The sequence below is a fragment of the Capricornis sumatraensis genome, chromosome 3, assembly GCF_032405125.1.
Source record: "Capricornis sumatraensis isolate serow.1 chromosome 3, serow.2, whole genome shotgun sequence".
Lineage (NCBI taxonomy): Eukaryota > Metazoa > Chordata > Mammalia > Artiodactyla > Bovidae > Capricornis > Capricornis sumatraensis.
In genome coordinates this window covers 115,440,419-115,464,548 of record NC_091071.1, presented here as the reverse complement: position 1 = coordinate 115,464,548, position 24,130 = coordinate 115,440,419, and the positions used below count along the sequence as shown (strand labels likewise).

At 48.3% G+C, this 24,130-nt stretch overlaps 1 protein-coding gene across 2 annotated transcripts in view; it reads right to left on the bottom strand.

Annotated features, from left to right (window-relative positions):
• STEAP3 (STEAP3 metalloreductase) overlaps positions 1–24,130 on the bottom strand; it is a 51,837-nt gene that overhangs the window by 5,822 nt on the left and 21,885 nt on the right. For both annotated transcript variants that reach the window (XM_068967271.1, XM_068967272.1), the window contains exons 2-4: positions 15,928–16,427; positions 13,793–14,320; positions 5,027–5,191 (exon numbers count right to left, since the gene is read on the bottom strand). In XM_068967271.1, the coding sequence (XP_068823372.1) occupies positions 5,027–5,191; positions 13,793–14,320; positions 15,928–16,427 (1,193 nt within the window). The remainder of the gene's footprint in view (positions 1–5,026; positions 5,192–13,792; positions 14,321–15,927; positions 16,428–24,130) is intronic.

Below are 24,130 nucleotides of genomic sequence, written 5' to 3'. Positions count from 1 at the left end.
GTGGAAAGAGTGTGGCTACAACGGAAGATGGTATGGTGATTCCCCAGTGAATTAAAAAACAGTCACCACGTGCTTTGGCAATTCCACTTCTGGTATATATCCCAAGTAACTGAAAGTAGGGTCTTAAAGAGTGCTAACTATAAGCACAGAGTCCTCATCTGACCACAGAGTAATTCTCCATCAGGAATAAATCTTCAACTAGCCTTCCAACCACTCCCCTATTTCCCAAACAACTTTCAAGGCCCAAACTACTGCTCTCCTTACTCAGATGAATTCACTGGGTTTTGCTAAGATGGCTGGGATGTGCCTTTTCATAGCCGGAGACTATTTTCAAATCTGGCTGCATAGTAACATCACTTGGGGAGCTTGGGGAACATCTTAATGCCCAAGCGCCAGTCCTAGGAATTCAGATTAAATTGGTTTGGGATGGGGCTCAGACATTGGTAGTTTTTACAAGTTCAGCAATGATGCTATTTGCAGACAGGACTGTTGCTGCTGCTGCTGCTAAGTTGCTTCAGTCGTGTCTGACTCTGTGCGACCCCATAGACGGTAGCCCACCAGGCTCTGCCATCCCTGGGACTCATCCAGGGAACACTGGAGTGGGTTGCCATTTCCTTCTCCAATGCATGAAACTGAAAAGTGAAAGTGAAGTTGCCAGGTGTCTGACTCTTAGCGACCCCATGGACTGCAGCCTACCAGGCTCCTCCACCCATGGGATTTTCCAGGCAAGTGTACTGGAGTGGGTTGCCATTGCCTTCTCTGGCAGACAGGACTAAGAATCACCAATATGGGAGATTCTCCTCACCTGAGACTTTCTAGCTTCAGGCTGAGACGTCTTCGTGGCCCCTCTGCTCAGGCTGTTTGATGGGGGTGGACTCAGTCCTTTCTGTTGCTTCGACAAAGACCCACCCATGGCCTGAATGGGCTTACACTCTGCACTGTGATACCTTCCCAGATGCTACAGCAGTGAGAACCCACCCTGGCCCAGGAACAAGTCCTGGCAGCCCCAGTGAGGCCTAAACACCTCCCGTGGTGACATGTTCTGGGGCTCCAGTGTTTTGCCCATGCTCTCCACTGTCTCTGGCCCTGATCTGGAGAGTGATGGACTGTGCTGGGCAAACAAGACATGCCCTGGGAGGCAATAAGGACCTGCTCCCGTTCAGACGTCCTCTTCCCTTCGCCATCCAGGATCCCATGGTGACGGGTGGCAGGAGGCCCCAGCCTCGGGCTGATGGCTCACAGAGAGGGCTGACAGCCAAAGACCGGCCAGTGACAAAGGGCTTTTTGACTTTCCAATCCCAACAAGAAGCCTGGATGACTCCAGCAAGTTTGTTTCCCTAAAACTCACTCTCCTTGGGAACAATTTAAAAATCTCAGAACAGCCAAAGGGAGGCATGGTCTTGGGGCAATTAATGACCCCCACAACAAGCTAAGGCCATTTCTATTATATGTAGGCTTGTTAGTGAGAAAGAAACCACCGGTTGTTGCCGGCTCCTGCCGGTGCTTAGCTACTGTGGTGGGAAGGGGCTTTGGACCATTGCTTACAAGGCTGGGATCAAAGCAGGCCTCTGCTACTATTTCGGGCAAGTGGCTAGAGTGGGCAAGGCCATAGGCAGCTCCTCTAACTATGGGGCAGAACTGAGGTGCTAAGAACTGAACCCTAATTTCTCTTCCAATTGAGCTGCACTGACCTGGGTATTCTGCAATCTGACAATGTTTAACTGGCTTCATTAGGAGTAGTTGGCACAGCCCAAAACAACAGCAACAAAAACACCCAAACAAACAAAACCCCAAATTAAAAACTTTGAAAACAGCCTCAGGAATGTAAGCACAGGTCAACTTGTTGAATCAACACACTGTTTTGATGGCTTGAAGGCATCAAGATGGAGAAGGCAATGGCAACCCACTCCAGTACTCTTGCCTGGAAAAGCCCATGGACGGAAAAGCCTGGTAGGCTGCAGTCCATGGGGTCGTGAAGAGTCGGACATGACTGAGTGACTTCACTTTCACTTTTTACTTTCATGCACTGGAGAAGGAAACGGCAACCCACTCCAGTGTTCTTGCCTGGAGAATCCCAGGGACGGGGAAGCCTGGTAGGCTGCCGTCTATGGGGTCGCACAGAGTCGGACACGACTGAAGCGACTTAGCAGCAGCAGCTCAGTAAATCATTGCAGACCCAGGGGTCAGGCCAGGCGCACTGGGAACCACGTTTTCTCCACAGTCAGTTTCTAGGCCCTGGTGACCTGCTGCGGGCTTTCTTGGCTGGGGAAGGAAATGCAGTCAGGGTACTCCTCGTTCTAGAGCAGTGCTTACCTTACGGAGAAGCTCACCTCAGAAAGTATACAGCCACCCCTGGGTGCACGTGTCATGCACTCCACACGTCCTCAACACAGGAGGCGGACACAGACAAGTCAGGCCACAGTCAGGATGCTCAGAGAGGCTTAGAAACTGTCTAGTGGGGCAGGGCTGGTCAGTAGTGGTCTTGGGACTGAAACCCAGGTCTGCTGGCTCCGCCATCTCAGAGACTGTCACACACCGCATGGCACGCACTTAAGTCACTCAAAGAGCTTATAAAGACAGATTCTAGAGCCAACCCATAGATTGGGGTAGTCCTGGGTATCTGCACTTCTCCAAGAGCTCTGTGACTTCTAACTTTTTGACGTCAGCTCACCATAAGAATCGCATTTTCATTACCACCCAGGACACAATGATGTCTATACACATATGTATAACTACTGATACAACTGAAAAAGAGATGTCTGTGCTCAGAACATGTAAAGTGCCCTGACATTTTGGGAGACACTCTACTCTATTTGAAAAGCTTCTTGTAGCCCCCAAATTGATTTCATGACCCATCAATGAGTGTCCACTGCAGTTTGCAAACCCTGCCTTGGACTGTTCTAAGGCCCTCAGGGGAGTCTCTTGGTCTCCCCTGAGTGCTGAGTGACTCAAGAGTTCAGTCTCTTGCTGCTTCCTGCTGGGCTCAGAAATGGGCAATTGGTAGCTTAGTGATCAGGGAAATGCGGCACATGCCCTAAGAATAATGGCAAATCACTTTGTATTTGTGTTTTACACATAATCTTGCACAATGAGTTGCAGCACCTCTGGAGGGAATTCACTCCACTTCACAAGAGTGTAAGGTAAGGCTTAGGGAGCGCACATGATCTGCCCATGGTTCCAGAGCTGGAACAAGTCTGTTCCTCCTCCATGTCAGCACTCTTGGGAGATAAAGCATTTGAGGACAGAATGTGGGCACTGGATTTCCACAAGTAAAACCCTGCCTTTCCACCCCTCTCTTGGCCTTCCACCCCCCTCTTCCTGCAGCATCAGCAGGACTTTCCTATTTGTATTTCAACTCTTCAGTATGTAAAGCAGAGAGGCTGCTGAGGTCCCTGTCAGCTTTTGCTAACAAAACCAAATCCCCCGGCTTTCTCTGGCAGCAGGAGCCGGGGCTTGTAATCTATGGCTGCTTAAGGAAGCAACTTTCTGGTGAGGGGAGCAAACTGCAGTCTGTTTTAATTGTGGATAAACCATGCACCCTGGCAGACTCCAGGCAGGAACTGGAAAATCCCAGATTTGTGTGTTTGACACATGAGGATTAGTGGCAGATAAATAAGATTCTTTCTTCCCCTCTTTTGCCAGCATGTAGTCAGGCCTGAGCATTCCTCCAGAGACCTTCCAAGATGAGCAGAGCCAGTGAGAGTCAGAAACTGACATAAAACACCACAACTCTGTCTCGTTCTAGGGTGTGCACATGTCCCCAGTTAGGAACAATAAATTGGGATTATATAAGAGTACCACACCACTGGTGTCCCTGCTGGAATCTCATGCTGTGTCCTTGCTGCACAGAGAAGATATGCAACAGATGTTTGTTGGCAGTGGGGGTGGAAGTGATAGCTGTTCCCTGCCCTGATACCACGTCGATGGTAGAACCCAGTATTAGTCAGCACTCATCACTGGAGTGGGTGAGTTAGTGTGTCAGTACCAGGGGGTTGACCACGTGCTCTGTATAGAGAACAGTGGGCGATGCCAGAGGAATGCAAATGTCCCTTCCCAGTTGTCCTTAAAATTAAAACATGGCTATGCCTGGCTTTAGAGGACGACATAGCAACTCACTCCAGCGTTCTTGCCTGGGAAATCCCACAGGCACAGGAGCCTGGGAGGGCTACAGTCCATAGGGTCACAAAGAGTCAGACACGACTGAGCAACCGGACATGCACACATGCATGCCTGGCTTGTTCACAGGTCTAGCACAATGCTGGGTGCAGAGTATGCATCAATAAACAGTGAATAAATGCATGAAGAACCTTTGCTACTAGTAGCAGCTTCCTAAGTGTGTTCTGTAGAGTGTAGATAGCTGTTATGTGGGTGGTGGTGGTGGGGGGAAGTGGGGTAGGGAGGGTGCTACGACTCAAGTAAGTCAGCTGAACAAGATTTGCTTGTGGCAGACATTAATTTGATGTGCCAAAGTGCATTGTGACTAACTCAGGGGGCAGCAGCTCTTTTCCCAAATGTATTTGACCCCACATGTCCTTTTTCGTAGGAGTGGTGTCCTTTGGGAAATGCTGTGGTTTATTTCCTATAAATTGGAGGCCCTCATGCCCATCCACTCTGCATGAATCAAGAGGTCAAAGGGAATAACAGGGTCCGGATGATCTGAGGGTGCTGGGTGGCCACTAGATTCACTCAAGGGCTCACTGATTTCCTAGCCAGATAAGCGACATGTCCAGTGACTCCACATTATGGGATTTTGTTTCAGAAGCCCAAGAATTATAGAAACTGAGAACGTGTAGTCCAGGGTTCAGCATTCTGCCATCTGACTTTTTCACATGCCTAAATCTGGCTTCCCCAGATGTTGTGAGGATGAGCTGGTCCCAGGCAGCCCCTTTCTCAGGAGACCTGGGTGAGCCTGCCAGGCTCCTGGGACAGTGGACTGAGAGGTTCTGTTGCACAGATTATGAAAGCCCAGGCAGCATGTGGATGGGAAGGCACCTGCATGGGAGAGGCAGGGCCCAGGCTACCTTACCTGGACAAAGCTGAACTCCCTCCAGTTGAGTGAGTTCGCGATGGATGGCAGTGAGGTGACAGCCAGCAGGGACAGCATGCCAAGGGCCAGCACTCCCAGGGACAGGTAGATCTCCATCCGCCACACTTCCTCCTCGTTCCAGATGTGACTCTTATTGGTCAAGACCTGGTATAGAAGGAAGGAAAACCATGAACACTGTGGCCAAGGTCGAAGCCCTGGGATTTGGGCCAGTGAGGAGTTTGGGATGGGAGAAACACAGGAACAACCAACATTTCTACTTTCCACCTCATGTAATGTGTGTCTAGCTCTGTTTGAAGCGCTTTTCAAGTATCAGCTCACCTGATCCTTAGAACGACCCTGTGAGAGAGAGTTCATTACTGTCCCCATTTTTCAGATGAGGGAAATGAGGCAGAGAGATCAAGTTACCTTGCCGTGGTCACACACACCTCAGGAGATGGCAGAGCTGAGACTAGAAGCCAGGCAGCGGGCTCTGAAGACATGACTCCCTCCCCACGCCTTTCACAATTGGCCTGGGGCCAGTCAACCAGAGCAGCCACATGACCCAAGAGTAAGGAGCAGAGAATTTGATAAGACACAAAGAACCTCCAAACATGGCCATCTCTCAAGGTTTTCGGGTGCCCAAGTCCCCCAGAGGAGGGAGGAGCTCTCCAAGCTCAGAATCCCATCAGCTAGGTGGGCTGCTGCCTCTGCTGCCCACCTCCCCTCCCAGCCTGTCTCACCTTGGACCCATGGTCCCCCAAGCTGCCCCCATCACTGGTTCATACTCCAGACACACACAGACACCAAACCCCTCAACATTTCCTAACTAGCCCCCAGCTCCCATCTTCCCACCCAGCTCCTCATTTCTGTCTGAGGAATACAGCTTTGACTCAACTGTGGAGCCCCATACTGAGGTCACAGGTGTGAGGCCTTTGATGCAGAGCCCAGATCCAAGGTCACCTCTGGAACTGTCAGAGCCTCATTGTAACCATTGCCAAAACCTGCCCTGATCCTTACTGGCCAGACTCCTGACTCCAAATTAGGCAAAAATGCCCCTCCTCCCAAACCTTCCCCCCTGGTACTCACCCTATTGCGCCCAAACCAGTCACCTAATGCCACCCTTCAAGCAGAAATTTTCTTAGTCTTGAGGCCATAAAAATTGGCTACCAACCCATGTAAAGCATCAGCTCTCCCTTGAGCTGGCCAGCTGTTCTAACAGCGTCCCGTTGGCTCTCCCTGGTCTGTCAGGAGGCTGGCCTACTGTGCTCACAGCCCCCACATTACCTCAACTCTTTGTTCTTAATAAGCTCACTCCCATCTGAAATGCTCTGTGTCTGCAAGTTCTTTTCCAACCTGCACTCAGAATGCCAGGACATCAACCACTGCTACACAGCAGAGGCCAAGATCCACTCACCAAGCAGGCCCATGAGCACTTAAGAAGCACCTACTGGGCCAACATCCGTTGGATCATCAAAAAAGCAAGAGAGTTCCAGAAAAACATCTACTTCTGCTTTATTGACTATGCCAAAGCCTTTGACTGTGTGGATCACAACAAATTGGAAAATTCTTCAAGAGATGGGGAATACCAGACCACCTGACCTGCCTCCTGAGCAATCTGTATGCATGTCAAGCAGCAGGAGTTAGAACTGTACATAGAACAATATTGGTTCCAAATCAGGAAAGGAGTATGTCGAGGCTATATATTGTCACCCTGCTTATTTAACTTATATGTAGAGTACATCATGAGAAATGCCAGGCTGGATGAAGCACAAGCTGGAATCAAGATTGCCGGGAGAAATATCAATAACCTCAGATATGCAGATGGCACCACCCTTATGGCAGAAAGGGAAGAAGAACTAAAGAGCCTCTTGATGAAAGTGATAGAGGAGAGTGAAAAAGCTGGCTTAAAGCTCAGTATTCAGAAAACCAAGATTATGGCCTCTGGTCCCATCACTTCATGGCAAATAGATGGAGAAACAATGGAAACAGTGACAAAACTTTATTTTCTTGGGCTCCAAAATCACTGTAGATGGTGACTGCAGCCATGAAATTAAAAGACGCTTGCTCCTTGGAAGAAAGGCCATGATCAACCTAGACAGCATATTAAAAAGTGGAGACAGTACATTGCCAATAAACGTCCATCTAGTCAAAGCTATAGTTTTTCCAGTAGTCATGTATGGATGTGAGAGTTCGACCATAAAGAAGGCTGAGTGCTGAAGAATTGATGCTTTTGTACTGTGGTGTTGGAAAAGACTCTTGAGAGTCCCTTGGACTGCAAGGAGATCCAATCAGTCAATTCTAAAGGAAATCAGTACTGAATATTCACTGGAAGGACTGATGCTGAAGCTGAAACTCCAATACTTTGGCCACTTGATGTGAAGAACTGACTCATTGGAAAAGACCCCGATGCTGGGAAAGATTGAAGGCGGGAGGAGAACGGGATGACAGAGGATGAGATGGTTGGATGGCATCACTGACTCGATGGACAGGAGTTTGAGTAAGCTCTGGGAGTTGGTGATGGACAGGGAAGCCTGGCGTGCTGCAGTCCATGGGGTCACAAAGAGTCAGATATGACTGAGAGAATGAACTGAACTGAACTGAACTGTGTGCTAGGCCCTGGGCCACAGAGAACAAAGACACCTGACCTCACAGAGTTCCGGATACCCCACTGAGCTCCCGGGATGCACCCACTGATGAGCCACTGCAGGCCCAGAGGTGTCTACTTCCTTCCTCCCCACGGGGAGTGCCCTTGCACCTGAGCCCCCTCCAAGCTGGGCTGACAGATCCTTCTATTAAAACTACGATTTCCCAACTAGACCAGGTAGCAGAGTTCCTGGAAGTCAAGGTATTCTCTCAGAACACTGGCAAATGCTGGTGCTTCAATTCTACCCACAGGACAAGGAACAGCATTTCCCTTAGGAAATATGACCAGGCTTTAGCAGGCACGTCTCCGCTTTGCAAAACAGAGTCAGTCAGGTTTTTAAGAAACTATTTCAGCAGAGGGAAAAAAAATAACCCAAGTACAGGTAGAAGATGTAATAATAAAAATGAATCTAGTGGGCTGAGCAAAAATGGTTGAAAAGCTTATGAGAAAAGGTTGAAAGAAACTGAGCAAATGCCATCCATTGAGTACTTTTCATGCAATTTGTGAAAAACGATGGACTCTGTTCTATTTCAGGGCAGGCTGGCTCTTGCTGGTGCCATTAAGCCACAAAAGGACCAGGAGTCTGGAGACCCAGGTTCTCACCCTGACCACAAGTCCTGTGAGACGCTGGGCAACTCCAGCTCTGGGCCTCTGTTTCTCCACTGACAGAGCAGGAAGAGCTCGTGTCTAAAATCCTAGAATTTTGCTCCCTTACCAAACAAATGTCATCACCAGCTAGGGAAGGCGGGGCCGGATATTACCCTGCAGGGGGCTGGGAGGTCTCCCTCCTACCTGAGCCTGGTGGAGGCTTACTCACACCTTCCTAGGACTAACAACTGCTGCTTGTAAGTCATCCCCATGTTCTGAGTTGTTTGTTCTTCAGATATTCTTCATTAGTCATTCCCTTCTGCCTTTTGGTAAGATTAGGCAGTTAATGTCACAAGTCAAGAGTCTGGATGATGACACACACCGCATTTGCTTGCAAAATGTCTTGTTTTTTTCCTAATATTTCCATTCAGCAGTGATGCTGGGAAGGGGTTGGGTGAGGCTGGCAAGGGAGTAATGGGTGGCGCGGAACCTGTGTGAGCATCTGGATATTAGGCCGTGGGGGTCTCATTCAACCAAAGTGCTGTTCTCAGGGCTCCCAGCGACCAGGGTCACACCCGGCTAACCGGGACATAGATTCAATAGCTCTCCACTCCCACAGGGATTCTCCCATGTTCAGAGCTAATCAGGCTGGCCACCTTGACATGATGAGGACAGTGCTCATCAACAAGAGATGGAATGCTGGCATCCACGCATGACATTTCCTTTCCCTGTAGGTTTCAGCTTAGAGGCAGAAGGGTTCAGGGACAGGAGACCCAGAAGCCTCACCATGTCCCAAGAGTGGGTGGTAGTTGGCAAGAGGGTGATGCTGACCTCCAGCCAAACCCAGAGACTATGGTAAGGCAGGAGAGGGTCAGTCTAGGGTGCTGGTGAGAATGGCTTCGCTGTCCCAAGGCCTGGGTTCAGTGCTGGGTCTGCTGCTGGGGGTCAGTCATGAGATCCAGGCAGTCGCTTTCCAGAGTACCAGCACCTCTCTGTCTTCTTGCAAAGACTAAATGGGTGATGTTTGTGAAGTGAGAAGCATGTGACTGGCACATAGTAGATGATTAATATAATAAATGGCTGGTGCTGTTGGTCTTAATGGCAGCTGGGAAGTTAGATTAGTTCTTTCCCCAGGCTCTACCCAGACTTCTCTTAAGAGATGCCTGGTGTTAGCTTCATGGTGGCCAAGTTACCAGTCACTCAGTGAATACGCACTGGGACTCTGTGTTAGGAACCATGGACCTCAAGGGGTGGAAGACCCACCCAGTCATGGAAATCTAGGCTGGGCAGACATGTAGATGAGTGATTACACAGTGATGCAAAAGAAATCCCATAGAAATGTGGACCAAACACAACAGATAACAGAGGTGGCAATGGGGAACGGGAGAGTGGCTGGAGAGGCTTAATAGAGGTTGGGTTTTGAAGGAGGAATAGGAGTTTGTCAGACTGCCAAGGTGTCCCAGGTTGGGGTGTCCAAGCTGGAGGAATGAGCTCTGCCCATTCCGAGGACAGTATGGGCCCTGAGTGTGACGTGTCAAAGAAGCATTGGGGAGATGAGGCTAGGGACAGATCCCAGATGCATTGGGAAGGGTCTGTCCTTATCCTGAGTCACCAAATGCTTTTCAGCAGTGACACGGTCAGATGTGAGATCTAGATGGTTCTCTCTGACAGCTTAGACTAGATTTGGGGTGAGAGGAAGGAGAAGACAGTGTGTGCATAAAACATTTTCTGTGATATTAATTTTGACCTTAAAATGTATTTCTAAGGCACCATTGAAGTAAATCAGAAAACACTAGTAAATAAAATATGACTTACCATAGATGTAAATCAGAAAGTACTAGTTACCACTGGTAATCCTATTAACAATATCGATAAACATGGTCTCAGAGGTCTTCTCTGCAGCTGGTGCGTCTCCAATTCTGTGGACTTGGGGTTAAAGGAAACCTGTGTTTCCTGTGCCCAGGCTAGCGTGCTCCCTTCCCTCCAGTCAGGCAGCCAAGGTGGGTCCTGAGAGGGCAGCCCGAGGGCAGACTGGGAAAGTCACAGGTCAAAAACTGCTCCCAGAGCCCTGCTGCTAGGGGCTGAATGCAGGACAACCTCAGATGCCCAATCTTGGAGCCTGTGGGCATGGTTGACCTGCATACTATCCAGTCTCTAAACCTCCAGGTTCAGGCAACTCATCACTTCTTGGGTGTGCATCCTACTTCTGGGCTGCTCTGCTGTTAACCGCCCCCACCCCCGACATACCCACAGCAGCCCTGGCTCTGCCCTACAGAACACTGCAGAACAAGGTTCGGCCCCTTCGCTTGACTTTGCTATCTGTCTCTGATCCCATCCTGTGGGAGTGATGGTTGCCTGGCAACCTCCACTGGGGCCTGCAGCGTTACAGGGCTTTGAAACTCAGGGAAAGTGACCTTGCCCTTGCCCCTCTGTGCCTTGGTGTTTGCATCATGGCAAAACTATATTAACATAATATCAAGAAGAGCCTTGGGGACTTCCCTGGTGGCGCAGTGGATAAGACTCTGCCTGCGAGACAGGGGAGAGGGGTTTGATCCCTGGTCCGGTAGACTCCACATGCTGCAGAGCAAAGAAGCACATGTGCCATAGCTCCCGAGCCCACACTCTAGAGCCTGCAGGCCACTCCCAAAGCCCATGAGTGACAACTACTGAAAACGGAGTGCCCTAGAGCCCGCACGTCGCAACTGCTGAGCCCGTGCGCGTAGGGCACGTGCTCATCAACAGGGAAGCTTCTGCAATGAGAACTCCGGACAGGGCAGCAGAGTAGTCCCCGCTTGCCCCACCTAGAGAAAGCCCACGCAACAACAAAGACCCAGCACAGCTGAAAATAAATAAATGATTGAATTAAAAACAAAAACAGAAACAGCCTTTGCAGGGTGGAGAATCTGGAGAGTGGCAGTCAGAGGGTGAGCAGGGGAAGGGGCAGCCAGGGGTTTGCCTCATGCTCTGGTGGGAAGGGGGCATCACCTTCTTCCTTACCTGCTGCCTGAAATGCCTGCCACCCAGATCTGCCACCTCCTGGGCAGCAAGTACTGTGCCATACCCTGAGAAGCTATGCACGGCCTCCTGCCCAGTGACAGAATATTGGAGAGCATCAAACCCACTAGCACTGGGTAAGACCTCCATCGACATCAGGGCGCTGAGAACCAGGGAGGGGCTATGACTTGCTCAAGGTTAAGCTCTTTGTTCTCGTCAGTGATGCTAGAGGACAAGAGTCCAGGGTTCTGGCCTGCAGGCCTGCACGCCACCCCATGCCAGCTAAGGGGAGGACGAGACTGTCTTACTTCATCCTGTGGCCTTAGGGCCTGGTAGAGTAGAACTCAGTGAATGAATGAGCTCTGGGATCACCTACTCAACTGGTAATTTGGACTTGTTTTCCCTGTAGAAATTACATGGGCATGAACATGGATCCGGAAGAGAATGCCTGGATCTGCATCCCACCTCAGCCCCTTACTGGCTGCGTGACTCTGGCCAAGTAACTTAAACTCTCTGTGCCTGTTTTATCACCTGTCAAATAAGGGTATTACAGCATCTGCCTTATAGAGACAAGGGCTAAATGAATTCACGCTAGGTATGTAAAGCTCTTAGAATGCTAGGAGTAAGCTCTTTTTAAAGACTGTGTGACCATTATTTTTCCCTTTCTCTCTCATTGCCAGCAACGAGAAGTCTGAAGTCTGGGTTCCAACTTTCTCTTATGAAGGCCCAAGCCTACAGATGCAATGATGCCAGGTATCCATGGGTAGGGAAGGACAAGGGCATTTGAGAAGCTGCGAGCAGGGAAGCAGGAACCCAAGTGAGTAGGGGCTGAGGTCTGTGGTTCCCAGGAAGCGGCCCCACCTTGCCCCCACAGTCCTGCTCTGGGAAGTGGCCAGGCCTCTGAGGGGATGGCTGCATGGCAGATGTGCCTGGGGAGGGCACAGCCTCAGTAGGATCCCTGCTTTCCAAGCAAGAACAAAACTGCAGCTGGAACCAGGGGCAGATGAGAAGGGTCTCATTGGATGACTTAAGTGTCCTGGAGTGTGTAGGACCCACACACCAGGCCAGAGGCTGAGGGCTAGAGGTAGAATCAAGCAGGTTAGCGAAGATAAAGAAAAGCAGTGTTGCTTGCAGACCTGCGCTTTGGAGTCAGAATCAGGCCCTGTGAGTTTGTAAACCATGAGGAAGCATCTAGGGGGCCTATTTCTGTGGGTACAGGTGCCAGGGGAGGCTGCCTGTGGTGCTATTTGGTTTGGCCTGAAGGCCCTGCATTCCCAGGAATCCTGATGGCAAAAGAGCACCATCTGGCTTTCCTAAATGCATAATTACTGTGCCCCCCCCCCTCAACCATATTTCTTCCCCAGCAGCCTTCCCCATCTCAGATGATGGTAACTCTACCCGCCTCGGTACTCAGGCTGAGAACCTGAGCATCTCATCTATCCCAAGTCTATTGTAGCAATCCTGTGTACTTGGGCTTCAAAACATGCCTTCAATACCTTCTTGCCCCTCTGCTGTCCCCACCCCATTCCAAGCCTCCATCGCCTCTCACCAGGGTTCCTGCACAGCCTCCTAACTGGTTTCCCAGCATCTTCATCTGATCAAGTTAGAAGGTCGTCTATCTTCTCCACCTGGCAGCAGAGTGAGCCAATTAAAACCCCAGATGGATCATCAATCCTCTACTCAAAACCTTTCATTGGCTTAGGGTCTAAGGCCGAAGCCCTTCCTTGGCCTTCAAGGCCTCTCTGGTGTGGCTTCAGCCTCCCAGGCCTCACCCACCACTGCCTCCCTGGGCTCCACCAAGAGGTCCTCCTTGCTATTTCTCAAAGGTGCCAGGCAACTCTTCTCCTTCCAACCTGTGCTCACATATCACCTACTCAGCAAGGCCTCCTGCTGCTGCTGCTGCTAAGTCGCTTCAGTCGTGTCTGACTCTGTGCGACCCCATAGATGGCAGCCCACCAGGCTCCCCCGTCCCTGGGATTCTCCAGGCAAGAACACTGGAGTGGGTTGCCATTTCCTTCTCCAATGCATGAAAGTGAAAAGTGAAAGTGAAGTCGCTCAGTCATGTCCAACTCTCCACTATCCCATGGACTGCAGCCTACCAGGCTCCTCCAACCATGGGATTTTCCAAGCAAGAGTACTGGAGTGGGGTGCCATTGCCTTCTCTGAGCAAGGCCTCCTACACCACCCTTTAAAATTGCACCCCACCATTCTCCGTGGTTTTCTTTTCTTCCTTAGCGCTAGGCATGTTTGCTCAGTTATATCCGACTTTTTGTGACCCCATGAACATAGCCCACGACACTCCTCTGTCCATGGGATTCTCCAGGTAAGAATCCTGGAATAGGGTGCCATTCCCCACTTCAGGGGATCTTTCCAACCCAGGGATCAACCCACATCTCCTTTCCAACCCACATCTCCTGCATTGGCAGGCAGATTCTTTACAGCTGTGCCACTGGGAAGAATTGGCAGATGGCAAGTGGAGGGTTGTACCTATGGGACACCCAGTACCATGACTGGCAGGAGACAACTCACGAGGGCCGTACCTGCTTGATGGCCAGGTTGACCAGCTCATAGCGGTGGGAGCGGCGCAGCGGCAAGCAGAGACTGTAGACCGCGTGCAGGGCAGCGCAGAAGAAACTGAGCAGGCCCATCTGCTTGCGGTGCTGCAGCCAGTGGTCCAGCCAGTCGGGGAAGCGTTGGTACTTGGTGCCGCGGCGCAACTGCAGGGCAGCTGCCAGCACGCCGGGCAGATACACCAGCGACAGCAGCACGTAGGCCACGCAGGGCAGTGTTGTGTTGACCACGAGCACAGGGAGCTTGTAGAACTTGTTCTTGCCCTCCTGCACGTAGGGCTCCAGCACATCCCGGACAAAGTTGTAGGCGTAGAAGAAGATGAAGAGCCCCAGGGCCAGGAGAGCGGGCACCTTCCAGCCTGGGAAGAGGCGCAAGGGCATGGCCTCCACCTCCCGGGCTGAGGCCAGGGACCCCATGTCCACAGGGGTGAAGCCCATGGCCCTTACCATCTCCAAGACAGTGCGCTTGGCTTCCGGCTGGTCACTGCAGATGGGCACCTGTGGGGAGGGAGGTGGGAGGCGTCAGATGGGGTCCCTGGGTGGGGCCTCAGAGAGTCTCCTGGCCAAACTCCTCACTAAATAGCCAAGGAAACTGCCAGGTAAGGTACAGCTGGAGCAGAAGGTGACCCTGACTCCCAGGCCAGAGGCGTTTCCTCCCTGTGGTCTCCCAGTCTCTGACCCAGCAGTGCCCACTACTCAAGGATAATGGCCAACATTCATTCAACAGTGAGCATCTCACCCAGCTCATAGCCATCAGCATCCACAAGCAGAACACTCATCTAGACAGCCCCCAGGAGCCCTTGGAATAGGTGCCTCGAGGACTCTGGCCTGCCCTGAGGGTTGCTCAGCAACTGGGCTTTGCGTATGGCTTAGAACATGCTGCTGTGGCTGCAGCCCCATCCCTCAGTCCACAAGTGTCCTCTTGCCCCTTACAGCTCTCAGCCAACATATGAGGCATTCCACAAGCCAGCCCCTGACTTGTAGCCCACTGCTCCCCTCTGTGAGCCCCCAGGCAGGTCCACTGGTATCCTCTGACCCCAAACACTCTGCGTGTCTTGCTGACACTGCTGTGGTCAGCTGCTCTACCAACACTGACTCAGGATCTACTATGTGCCAGGCTTAACACGTGTGATCCCTCAGCGTTGCCACAAGCCTGAAAGTAGGTACTACTGTCCACATTTTTCAGGTGAGGAAACTGAAGTTTGGGAACATCAATTTCTCACCTCTGTGCCTCAGAAGGAATGCCCTTTCTGTGCCTGATAACATGAGGTTGGGCCAAGGCCAAAGCTGACTTCAAAGGCTTCCCCAGCCAGCTGCTGGTTCTGCTCCCTCTAGGCCCTGCTATCCTACATTCAGCCACTGTCCCTTGCCTGTCCACATATGAGAGCCCCAAGATGCAGGCTGTAAAGAGGACCCTCCAGTTAGAGGGGCTGGGTACCGGTGGGCTCTCCCACAGCCTGGCATGGAGTTGGCAGAGAAGCCATCTGAGCTGGATTCATTGGAAGAGGGTCTCATACACATGTGTTAGCATTCTTCCTTCAGGAAAGTGCAGGTGGCCTCTTGACATTAAAAACCATCTTGCCTTGGTTAGAGCCCCTCTTGCCAACAACTGTATGCAGCAATGGCTGTTTTCTGGAGCCATTTTCCACCTCCAGAAAAACCTGCTATTAACTATTCTGAGAAATCTGCTCAGTTCTTGGAAACCCTTGGAATAAATGAGATAAAGTTTGGGACTTGCCTCCTTCCTCAGGATCTGGCACAGGTTCTTCTTTCTAAGTTCAATCCTAAAAGCAAAATCTCTCTTCTTGACTCCAGATAGTAAAAAGAAAGCCATCAATCTTTTCCTCCTTATTTTCTTGGAAATCAAATTACCATAGAAGAACATGGATTTCCAGTTGAAACCCCAGCTCACCAAGCTATGGGACCTGGTGTAAGTAAGCTCATTAACAACTCTGCACCACACTGCCCTACTCTGTGAAATGGAACTTTGCAGTCATGTGAGATGAGCTGAGATAACGTACACGAAGAGCCTGGTTCATCAAGGGCCTTCAGTGAAAGTTAGCCATTTACATTGATTATGATGACTGCATTCCTCCAGCACTTACCTGCCTATTTCCATCCCTTGGACCAGACTGCAGGGTCCAGGCAGAGATGACATTGAAGGCCTTGACCACTGCGCAGGTGGGGAAAAGGGAGGCCAGGTACTCAGCATTGGACTCATGGTGCTGAAGGTGCTCCTGCTCTGTGGGATTGCTCACGTCCACCAGGATCTTGCCAGACAGCTGGTCACTGAGGCCACACAGTGTGGAGTAGTGTTCCCGGAACATAGCCACGAAGATGACCTCCGGGGAGCCCACCGCCTCCTCCTGGAAAGTCACTTGCGCTGCTGAGGGAAACAGCCCAGCCATGCGTTTGGGGTTGCGGCTCCCCACCACCACACTGAAGCCGGAGCCCACCAGGCGGGTGGCCAGGGAGCGGGCAAAGTCCCCGCTGCCCAGGATGCCCACTTTGGGAACCTCACTGGGGGCCTCAGCAAGGCTGCCATCACTGTCCACCAGGTGGTGGCTGATGAGTGGCTTGTCCATCTTTCCTGATGTTCTGGTGGCTAGAAGAGAAACAGGAAGTTGGTCAGCAGAGGGCTTGTGGACTGCCCCTCCTACCAGCTCCCTCTCTGTCCATCAGAACTGCATGACGGTCCAACATTCACTCAACAGGCCTTTCAATGTTAACATGTGCCAACATGGGGGCACAAGTTGAATAAGTCCCAGTCCCTTCCTCAGGAGCTCACAGATTCCATAAAAGGAGAGGGAAGGACCTCTGTGTTCTACTCTGTCCTCTGTCCTGAATTATTTGCTTGGTACAAATTTGTGAGAGTGAGTGCGCTGAGAAAGAAGGGTATGGAATTTCTATGATCAATGCTATGCATGTCTTTTCAAAAGCATTATATGATATCCAGTGTTACTATCCGGGAGTGACCCCGACCTCAGCATCACTGGGTTTATTGGATTACCAGGAAGGGCAGATGATGCTTTCCTGTGTTTGTTTACACTCTGCATTTAGGGATGGTATCTCTGATGCTCTTCCTTAAGTAGACAATTAGCAGCTTAAAGGTAGAGACCTCATGTTATCTGACTGTGGATCTCACCAATTATCACAAGGCCTGGCACAGAGCTGGTGTTCAGTGCTTACCGAATGAACGAACGAACACCAGAATTCTACTCTCTGAGGGTAGGACTGGAGTGGGACTTGACAGTGAAGGGGACCTAAGATTGGGCCCCTGCATTTGGGCTACAAATTTACAGTAAACTTGGGTGGGAAAGTTTTTTGTTTTAATTGTCACCAACTTCTAGCTGTAAGTTGCTAGTTTCTTCAGTATGAAGGTAAGCAGCAACACAGTAGTATTGGCCTATCTGCAGCTTTGTCACCAATAATGACCAATGTCACAAGTTTAATTGTGAAAGAGCTCTCCAAATATGATTTAAACTCATCATGAATTTAAAATTATGGTAGATAGAACACCTAAATACATAAAGCAAATGTTAATATACCCGAAGGGAAAACAGCAACAATAACAGTAGGGGACTTTACTATCCCACTTTCAGTAATAGATGGATCAGACAGAAAAAAAAAAGTCAGCATGGAAACATTGAACTTGAACTATACTTTAGACCAAATGAACCCAACAAATATATAGAGAACATTCTATCCAACAGCAGTACAATAGATATTCTCCTCACATGTCACAGAACATCCTCCAGGATACAGTATATATGTTAGGTCATAAAACACATCTTAACAATTTAAAAAAGCTGAAATCACATCAAGTATTTTTCCAACCACAACGGTATGAAACTAGAAATCAGTAACAGGAGAAAAATTAGAAAATCCACAAATATGTGGAAAGTAACATACTCCTGAATGACCAATAAACCAAAGAAGAAATCAAAAGAGAAATTAAAAAATATATATATCTGAAGCAAGCAAAAATGGAAATATAACATACCAAAAAGTATGAAGTGAAGCAAAAGCAGCTCTAAGAGGAAAGTATAGCTTAATGCCAAAATGAAGAAAAAAGAAAGATCTCAAAACAACTTAATTTACATCTCAAGGAACTAGAAAAAGAACAACAAATTCCAAGTTAACAGAAGGAAGGAAATAATAGAGATCAGAGTGGAACTAATTGAAATAAAAGCTAGAAAAACAACAGAAAAAAATCAATGAAGACCTGGTGTTCTGAAAAAATAAAATTGACAAACCTTCAGCTAGATTCACTAAGAAAAAAAAAAGATTCAAATAAAATACAAAAGAAAGAGACATTATAACTGACATCACGGAAATACAAAAGATTATAAGAGACTATTATGGACAATTATATGACAACAAATTGGACAACACCAATGAAATGGATAAATTCCTAAAAACATACTATCTACCAAGACTGACTCATGATGAAATAAAAAATCTGAACAGGCCAGTAATGAGTAAGGAGATTGAATCAGTAATTTAAAAAACTCTCTGACTTAGCTGACTAGATAGATGTTGACTCAAAGAAGAATATCTATAATGATAAAGAAGTTACTAAGACACTCTCCCCTTTCCTAACTACATGTCTCTGTGACGCTGGATTTTCTTCATACATTTCAATCAAATATTGCCCCACACTGAATGCAGAAAAGTGAGAATTCAGCTCTTTCATATTAAGCCAGCCCTTAAGGAGATATTAAAAAATATAAAATAATGCCTCTGTTCGCATTACTTTTTGTTTTGGAAAATATCATTTTCATGAAAATATCTATTTTAAAATAAAATGGATTTATTGTGACTATTTTAAAATAAATTAATAAGCAAGCAAACAAACCAACAAAAAAAAACCCCAAAGCCTCTCCCAAAAAATAAAGGCCAGGACTGGATGGCTTCACTGGTGAATTCTTCCAGAGATTTCCTGACAAGTTAATGCTAATCCTTTCCTCACTCTTAAAAAAAAAAAAAAAAAAAACTGAAGAGAAAGGAACACTTCTAAGCTCATTTTATGATGCTATCATTACTCTGATACCAAAGCCAGATAAGGACATTACAAGAAAAGGAAATTACAGGCCAATATCCCTGATGAACATAGATGCAAAAATCCTCAATGAAACACTAAGAAACTGAATTCAGCAGCACATTAAAAGGATCCTACACCATGATCAAAGTGGGATTTATCCCTGGGATGCCAGGGTGGTTCAACATAGGTAAACCTTTAAATGTGATATACCATAATGAAAGAATGAGGGATGAAATTAATACTATCATCTCAATAGATGCAGAAAAAACATTTAACAAAATTGAACATTCTTTCATGATAAAAACTCTCAACAAGTTAGATACAGAATTAGCAATGTACTTCAGTATAATAAAGGCCATATATGACAAGCTCACACGTAATATCATACTCAATGGTGAGAAGGTGAAAGCTTTTCCTCTGAGATCAGGAACAATACAAGGATGCCCACTCCTGGCCACTTCTATTCATCATAGTAGTGGAAGTCCTAGTTAGAGCAATCAGACAAGAAAAAGAACAAAAGACATCCAGATTGGTAAGTAAAAAGTAAAATTGTCTTTCTTTGGAGTTGACATGATCTTATACATAGAAAACTCTAAAGACACCACCAAAAAACTATTAAAACTAAGAAACTGATCCAGTGAAGCTGCAGGATACAAACTCAACATGCAAAAACAAGCTGTATACATACCAACAATGAACTATCTGAAAAAGAAATTCACTAAACAGTCCCATCAGTTCAGTTCAGTTTAGTTCAGTCGCTCAATCGTGTCCGACTTTTTGTGACCCCATGAATCGCAGCACGCCAGGCCGCCCTGTCCATCACCAACTCCCGGAGTTCGCTCAAACTCATGTCCATCGAGTCGGTGATGCCATCCAGCCATCTCATCCTCAGTCGTCCCCTTCTCCTCCTGCCCCCAATCCCTCCCAGCATCAGGGTCTTTTCCAATGAGTCAACTCTTCACATGAGGTGGCCAAAGTATTGGAGTTTCAGCTTCAACATCAGTCCTTCCAATGAACACCCAGGACTGATCTCCTTTAGGATGGACTGGTTGGATCTCCTTGCAGTCCAAGGGACTCTCAAGAGTCTTCTCCAACACCACAGTTCAAAAGCATCAGTTCTTCGGCGCTCAGCCTTCTTCACAGTCCCTTCCCTGGTGGTCCAGTGGTTAGGAATCTGCCTCCCAATGCAGGGAGTGCTGGTTTGATCCCTGGTCAGAGAACTAAGATCCCACATGGCTTGGGGCAACTAAGCCCATTTGCCACAACAAAAGATCCCGTGTGTGCTGCAACTAAGACCCAAAGCAGCCAAATAAAACAAATAAATAAGTATTTTTTAAAGAATAAAATACTTTGGAATAAATTTAACCAAGGAGGGGAAAGATCTGTACACTTAAAACTATGGAACACTGATGAAAGAAATTGATGAAGATGCTAAGAAATTAAAACACTTTCAGATTCATAGCAATCTATACAAAAATTCCAATGACCTTTTTCAGATATAGAAAAAAAAATACTAGGATTCATACAGAACCACAAAAGATCCCAAATAACTAGAGCAATCTTGAGCAAGAAGAACAAAGCTGGAAGCATCGTATTTCCTGATTTCAAATTATATTACAAAGCTTTAGTAATCAAAACAATATATTACTGACATAAAACAGACATAAACCAAAATAGCCAACCCAGAAATAAACCCATGCATATATGGTCAAGAATATGCAATAGGGAAAGGACAATCTCTTCAATAAATGGCATTGGAAAAACCGGACAGAATGAAAGTGGACCCATATCTCATATCATACAGAAAAATCAACTCAAAATGGATTAAAGAATCACACTCAAAAAAAAAAATAAAAATAAAAACAAGACCGGAAACTGTATTACTGTCCTAGAAAAAAACTTGGGAAAAAGCTCCCTGACATTGGTCTTCTCAATGGCTTCCTTTAGATTTGACACCAAAAGTACAAAGATCAAAAGTAAAAACAAACAAGTTCAGTTTGACTACATCAAACTAAAAAGTTTTTGCACAGCAAAGGAAAAATCAACAGTCAACAACATGAAAAGGTAATATGTGGAATGGAAGAAAACATTTGTAAATCATATATTCAATAAGGGGTTGATTTCTAAAATATTTAAGGAAATCATACAACTCAATAGTAAAACTCCAAGTAATCCAATTAAAAATGCAAAGGAATTAACAGACATTTTGCTGAGGAAGACATACAAATGGTCAACAAATATATAAAAAGATACTTAACATCACTAATCAGGAAAATGTAAATCAAAACCTCATACCTGTTAGGATGACTAGTGTCAAAAAGTCAAAAGATAGTAAGTCCTTGGCACACATGTAGAGAAAAGAGAACCCTTCTGGGAGTTGGTGATGGACAGGGAGGCCTGGCGTGCTGCAATTCATGGGGTTGCAAAGAGTCAGACACGACTGAGCAACTGAACTGGACTGAACTGAACTGACGCACTGCTAGTGGGAATGTAAATTCGTATAGCCATTGTGGAAAACAGCACAGTGACTCCTCAAAATATTAAAAATAGAACTACCATATCATCCAGCAAACGACTACTGAATATTTACCAAAGGAAATAAAATCACTCTCTTGGAGAGATCTGTACCCCATGTTTATTGCAGCATAATTCATAGTAGACAAGATATGGAAACAACCTCAGTGTCTGTCCGTGGATGAATGGATAATGAAAATATGGTATGTGAGTACAACGGAATATTATTCAACCTTAAAAAAAGAAGGAAATCTTGATATTTGCATCAACATGATGAACCCATGGGACATAATGCTAAGTGGAATAAACCAAATACAGAAGACAAATACTGCATGGCCCCACTTATATGTGGTTCTGAAAAACCCCAACTTAGAAGTAGAGAGTAGACTGGTGACCAGGAGAAATGGGGAGATATTGGTCAAAGGGTAGAGACTTTCAGTTATGAGTATGTTTGGGAGATCTAATGAACATTACGGTGACTACAGCTGATAACGGCACACATTATGAGGGGGTTGTAGGAATGAAGAAACCAATATGAACAGTGCTCTCTCAGCAGTTAAGCCAGCACTGGGTGGATGGCGGCTCTGGTGATGAGGCAGACCCTGGGTGCCAGCACTGTCCCAGCAGCAGGGATGCGGTGATGGAAGGATGCAGAGAACCTGCCAGTGCCTGTGCACCTGGGGAGAGGGGTGAGTGGTGACAGGGGCTTTGCAGGCGGCCTTAGATTCCCAGGCTAGCATCAGGGATTTGGGCCAAGATAACTGTACATCCCTCCCTAGGGACTCCAGCTTTCCCTATGGCCAGTCGGGGCTTGGACAGGTACCCTGGGGTCTCCCCAGTCCCTGCCCCAGCCACCTGGAGATACCAGTGCCAGAGCAGGCTTTGTTCCTTCGGGGGGAGAGTCACCACACTGAGCTTTCCAGGTCATCTTCATGTTTGCTAATGATTTGGAGGATCCCAAGCAGGTCCCCTCATGAACAGAAGCCTCTCCTCTGGCTTTGGTCTCCCCTTCTCCTTCTCATCTCCTGAGCAGCTACCACATGCTGAACCCTCTTGGGAGGATAAAGATGAATAAGAAATGCTCCCCACTCTCCAGTGGTTTATAATTGCATGTGTCTGTGTGTGCGTGTTGGGTGACGCAGGAAAAGAAGGGATAGGGCTTCCAAAGGGGCAGCCGACGACAACTGCACGGCACACACAGCCTCTGCTGGTCCTTGAAGAGCCCCGAGTGATCTACAGCCTCACAGTAAACATGAACCAGCCCAAAGAGAAGTCAGTGAGACCTGGACTTGGAATCCTGTCTGTGTTTATCCCCAGACTTAGCATCACGAGGTGGGAGGAAGTGCTCAGGGCTGGGACTCAAGCTTCACTGCTCAGAACCTCATTCGTATTTGCTTCCCGTCAGGGATCTGAGGTGACGCAGCTGAAGCTGAGGGAAGCCACAGCCCCAGAGACCTGGGGCTGGTCCCAGTTTTTCCCTGGACTGACCCTGAGACATTGGAACATCTAGGGACCTATTAAACATCCCAGACTTATTGTCCTCGGGGGCCCTGCTTTGAGCCTCAGGGTAAATGGAAACTAAACATGAGACACCTCCAAAGTGCTTCTTGCTCCCAAATGTGGTCCTTGGGACAGGAAAAGGCCAGCCACCTGGGCAGAGGTGCTAGGTTCTGATCATAGCCATGCCCATTGCTCACTACCCAGGTGCTTCTGCACTTTAGTCCTCTCACCTTTAAAATGGGGACACAAATTGCATCTTCCTCCAAGGACTGTTGCGAGGCTGAAATTAGTTAACAAGAACTCAGAGCCACCTTTTCTGACTGGTGCTATGTGTACATGTACATGTGGGTGTGTGCGTATCTATGTGCACTATCCTCTGAAGTGCTTCATGGGCCTTTCAAAATTCTTCAGCCCTCCCACTGCCCAGCATGAGCCTGCAGCTGGCATGATGCTGGCAAGGGCAGGACATGTGGTAGGATCCTGGAGGCCCCAAAGGTCTAGCGGAGCCCCCGTTGCCTGTCCATGTGACCCAAAGGTGAGAGGGCCTAACCCTGCCTGGGCCCTGGCTCCCCTGCTATTTTGTTTACAGATCTGGGGGAGGTGGAAGGGAGGGGATCAAATTGCAGCTGGGTTGGGGCAGCTGGGGCCTGCTGCCTGCACAGACACACCTTCCCACCTCCCCTTCTCAAACTGTGGACAGAACGACATGTAGGCCTGGTTGTGCAGGAATTGGCACAAACCACAGTTTCCAGTCCCCTCTGGGTCCCTGCCCTGCTTGCTGGGCCTCTCTTCCTTCCTGGCAGGGCCACAACATGGGTTGTTTGTGGCTGGGAGCCAGGCCTGGCCCACAGGCCTGCCTGCCAGCTTCTGTCTGCTCTTGGACAGGCCTTCAGAGGTGGGCATTCAGGGCGTGGACAGCGCTGCAGCCACTTCTACACGGGTGGCACACGCCCGTCAGACCCCAGGGGCTGGAGCAGGCTGCAGCCAAGAAGGTGCTGCTTTGGGGCTGGATGTGGGTGGGGGCAGGGGTGCCAGCTTGGCACCCTGCAGCTGGAGGGTCTGCAGGCCACCTGGGATGCCACCCCTTCCATCCCCAGGGCAGAGGCTAACTTAACTAACATTTCTGGCCTCATGGACTGCAAGATGAATATGGCACAATTCTTGCCTTCAAGTGGCCCACAGTTGTGTTCAAGCTTTATTTTTAAATTTTAACACTAAATCTGGGGGGCACAAATTCCTGTAATTCTATG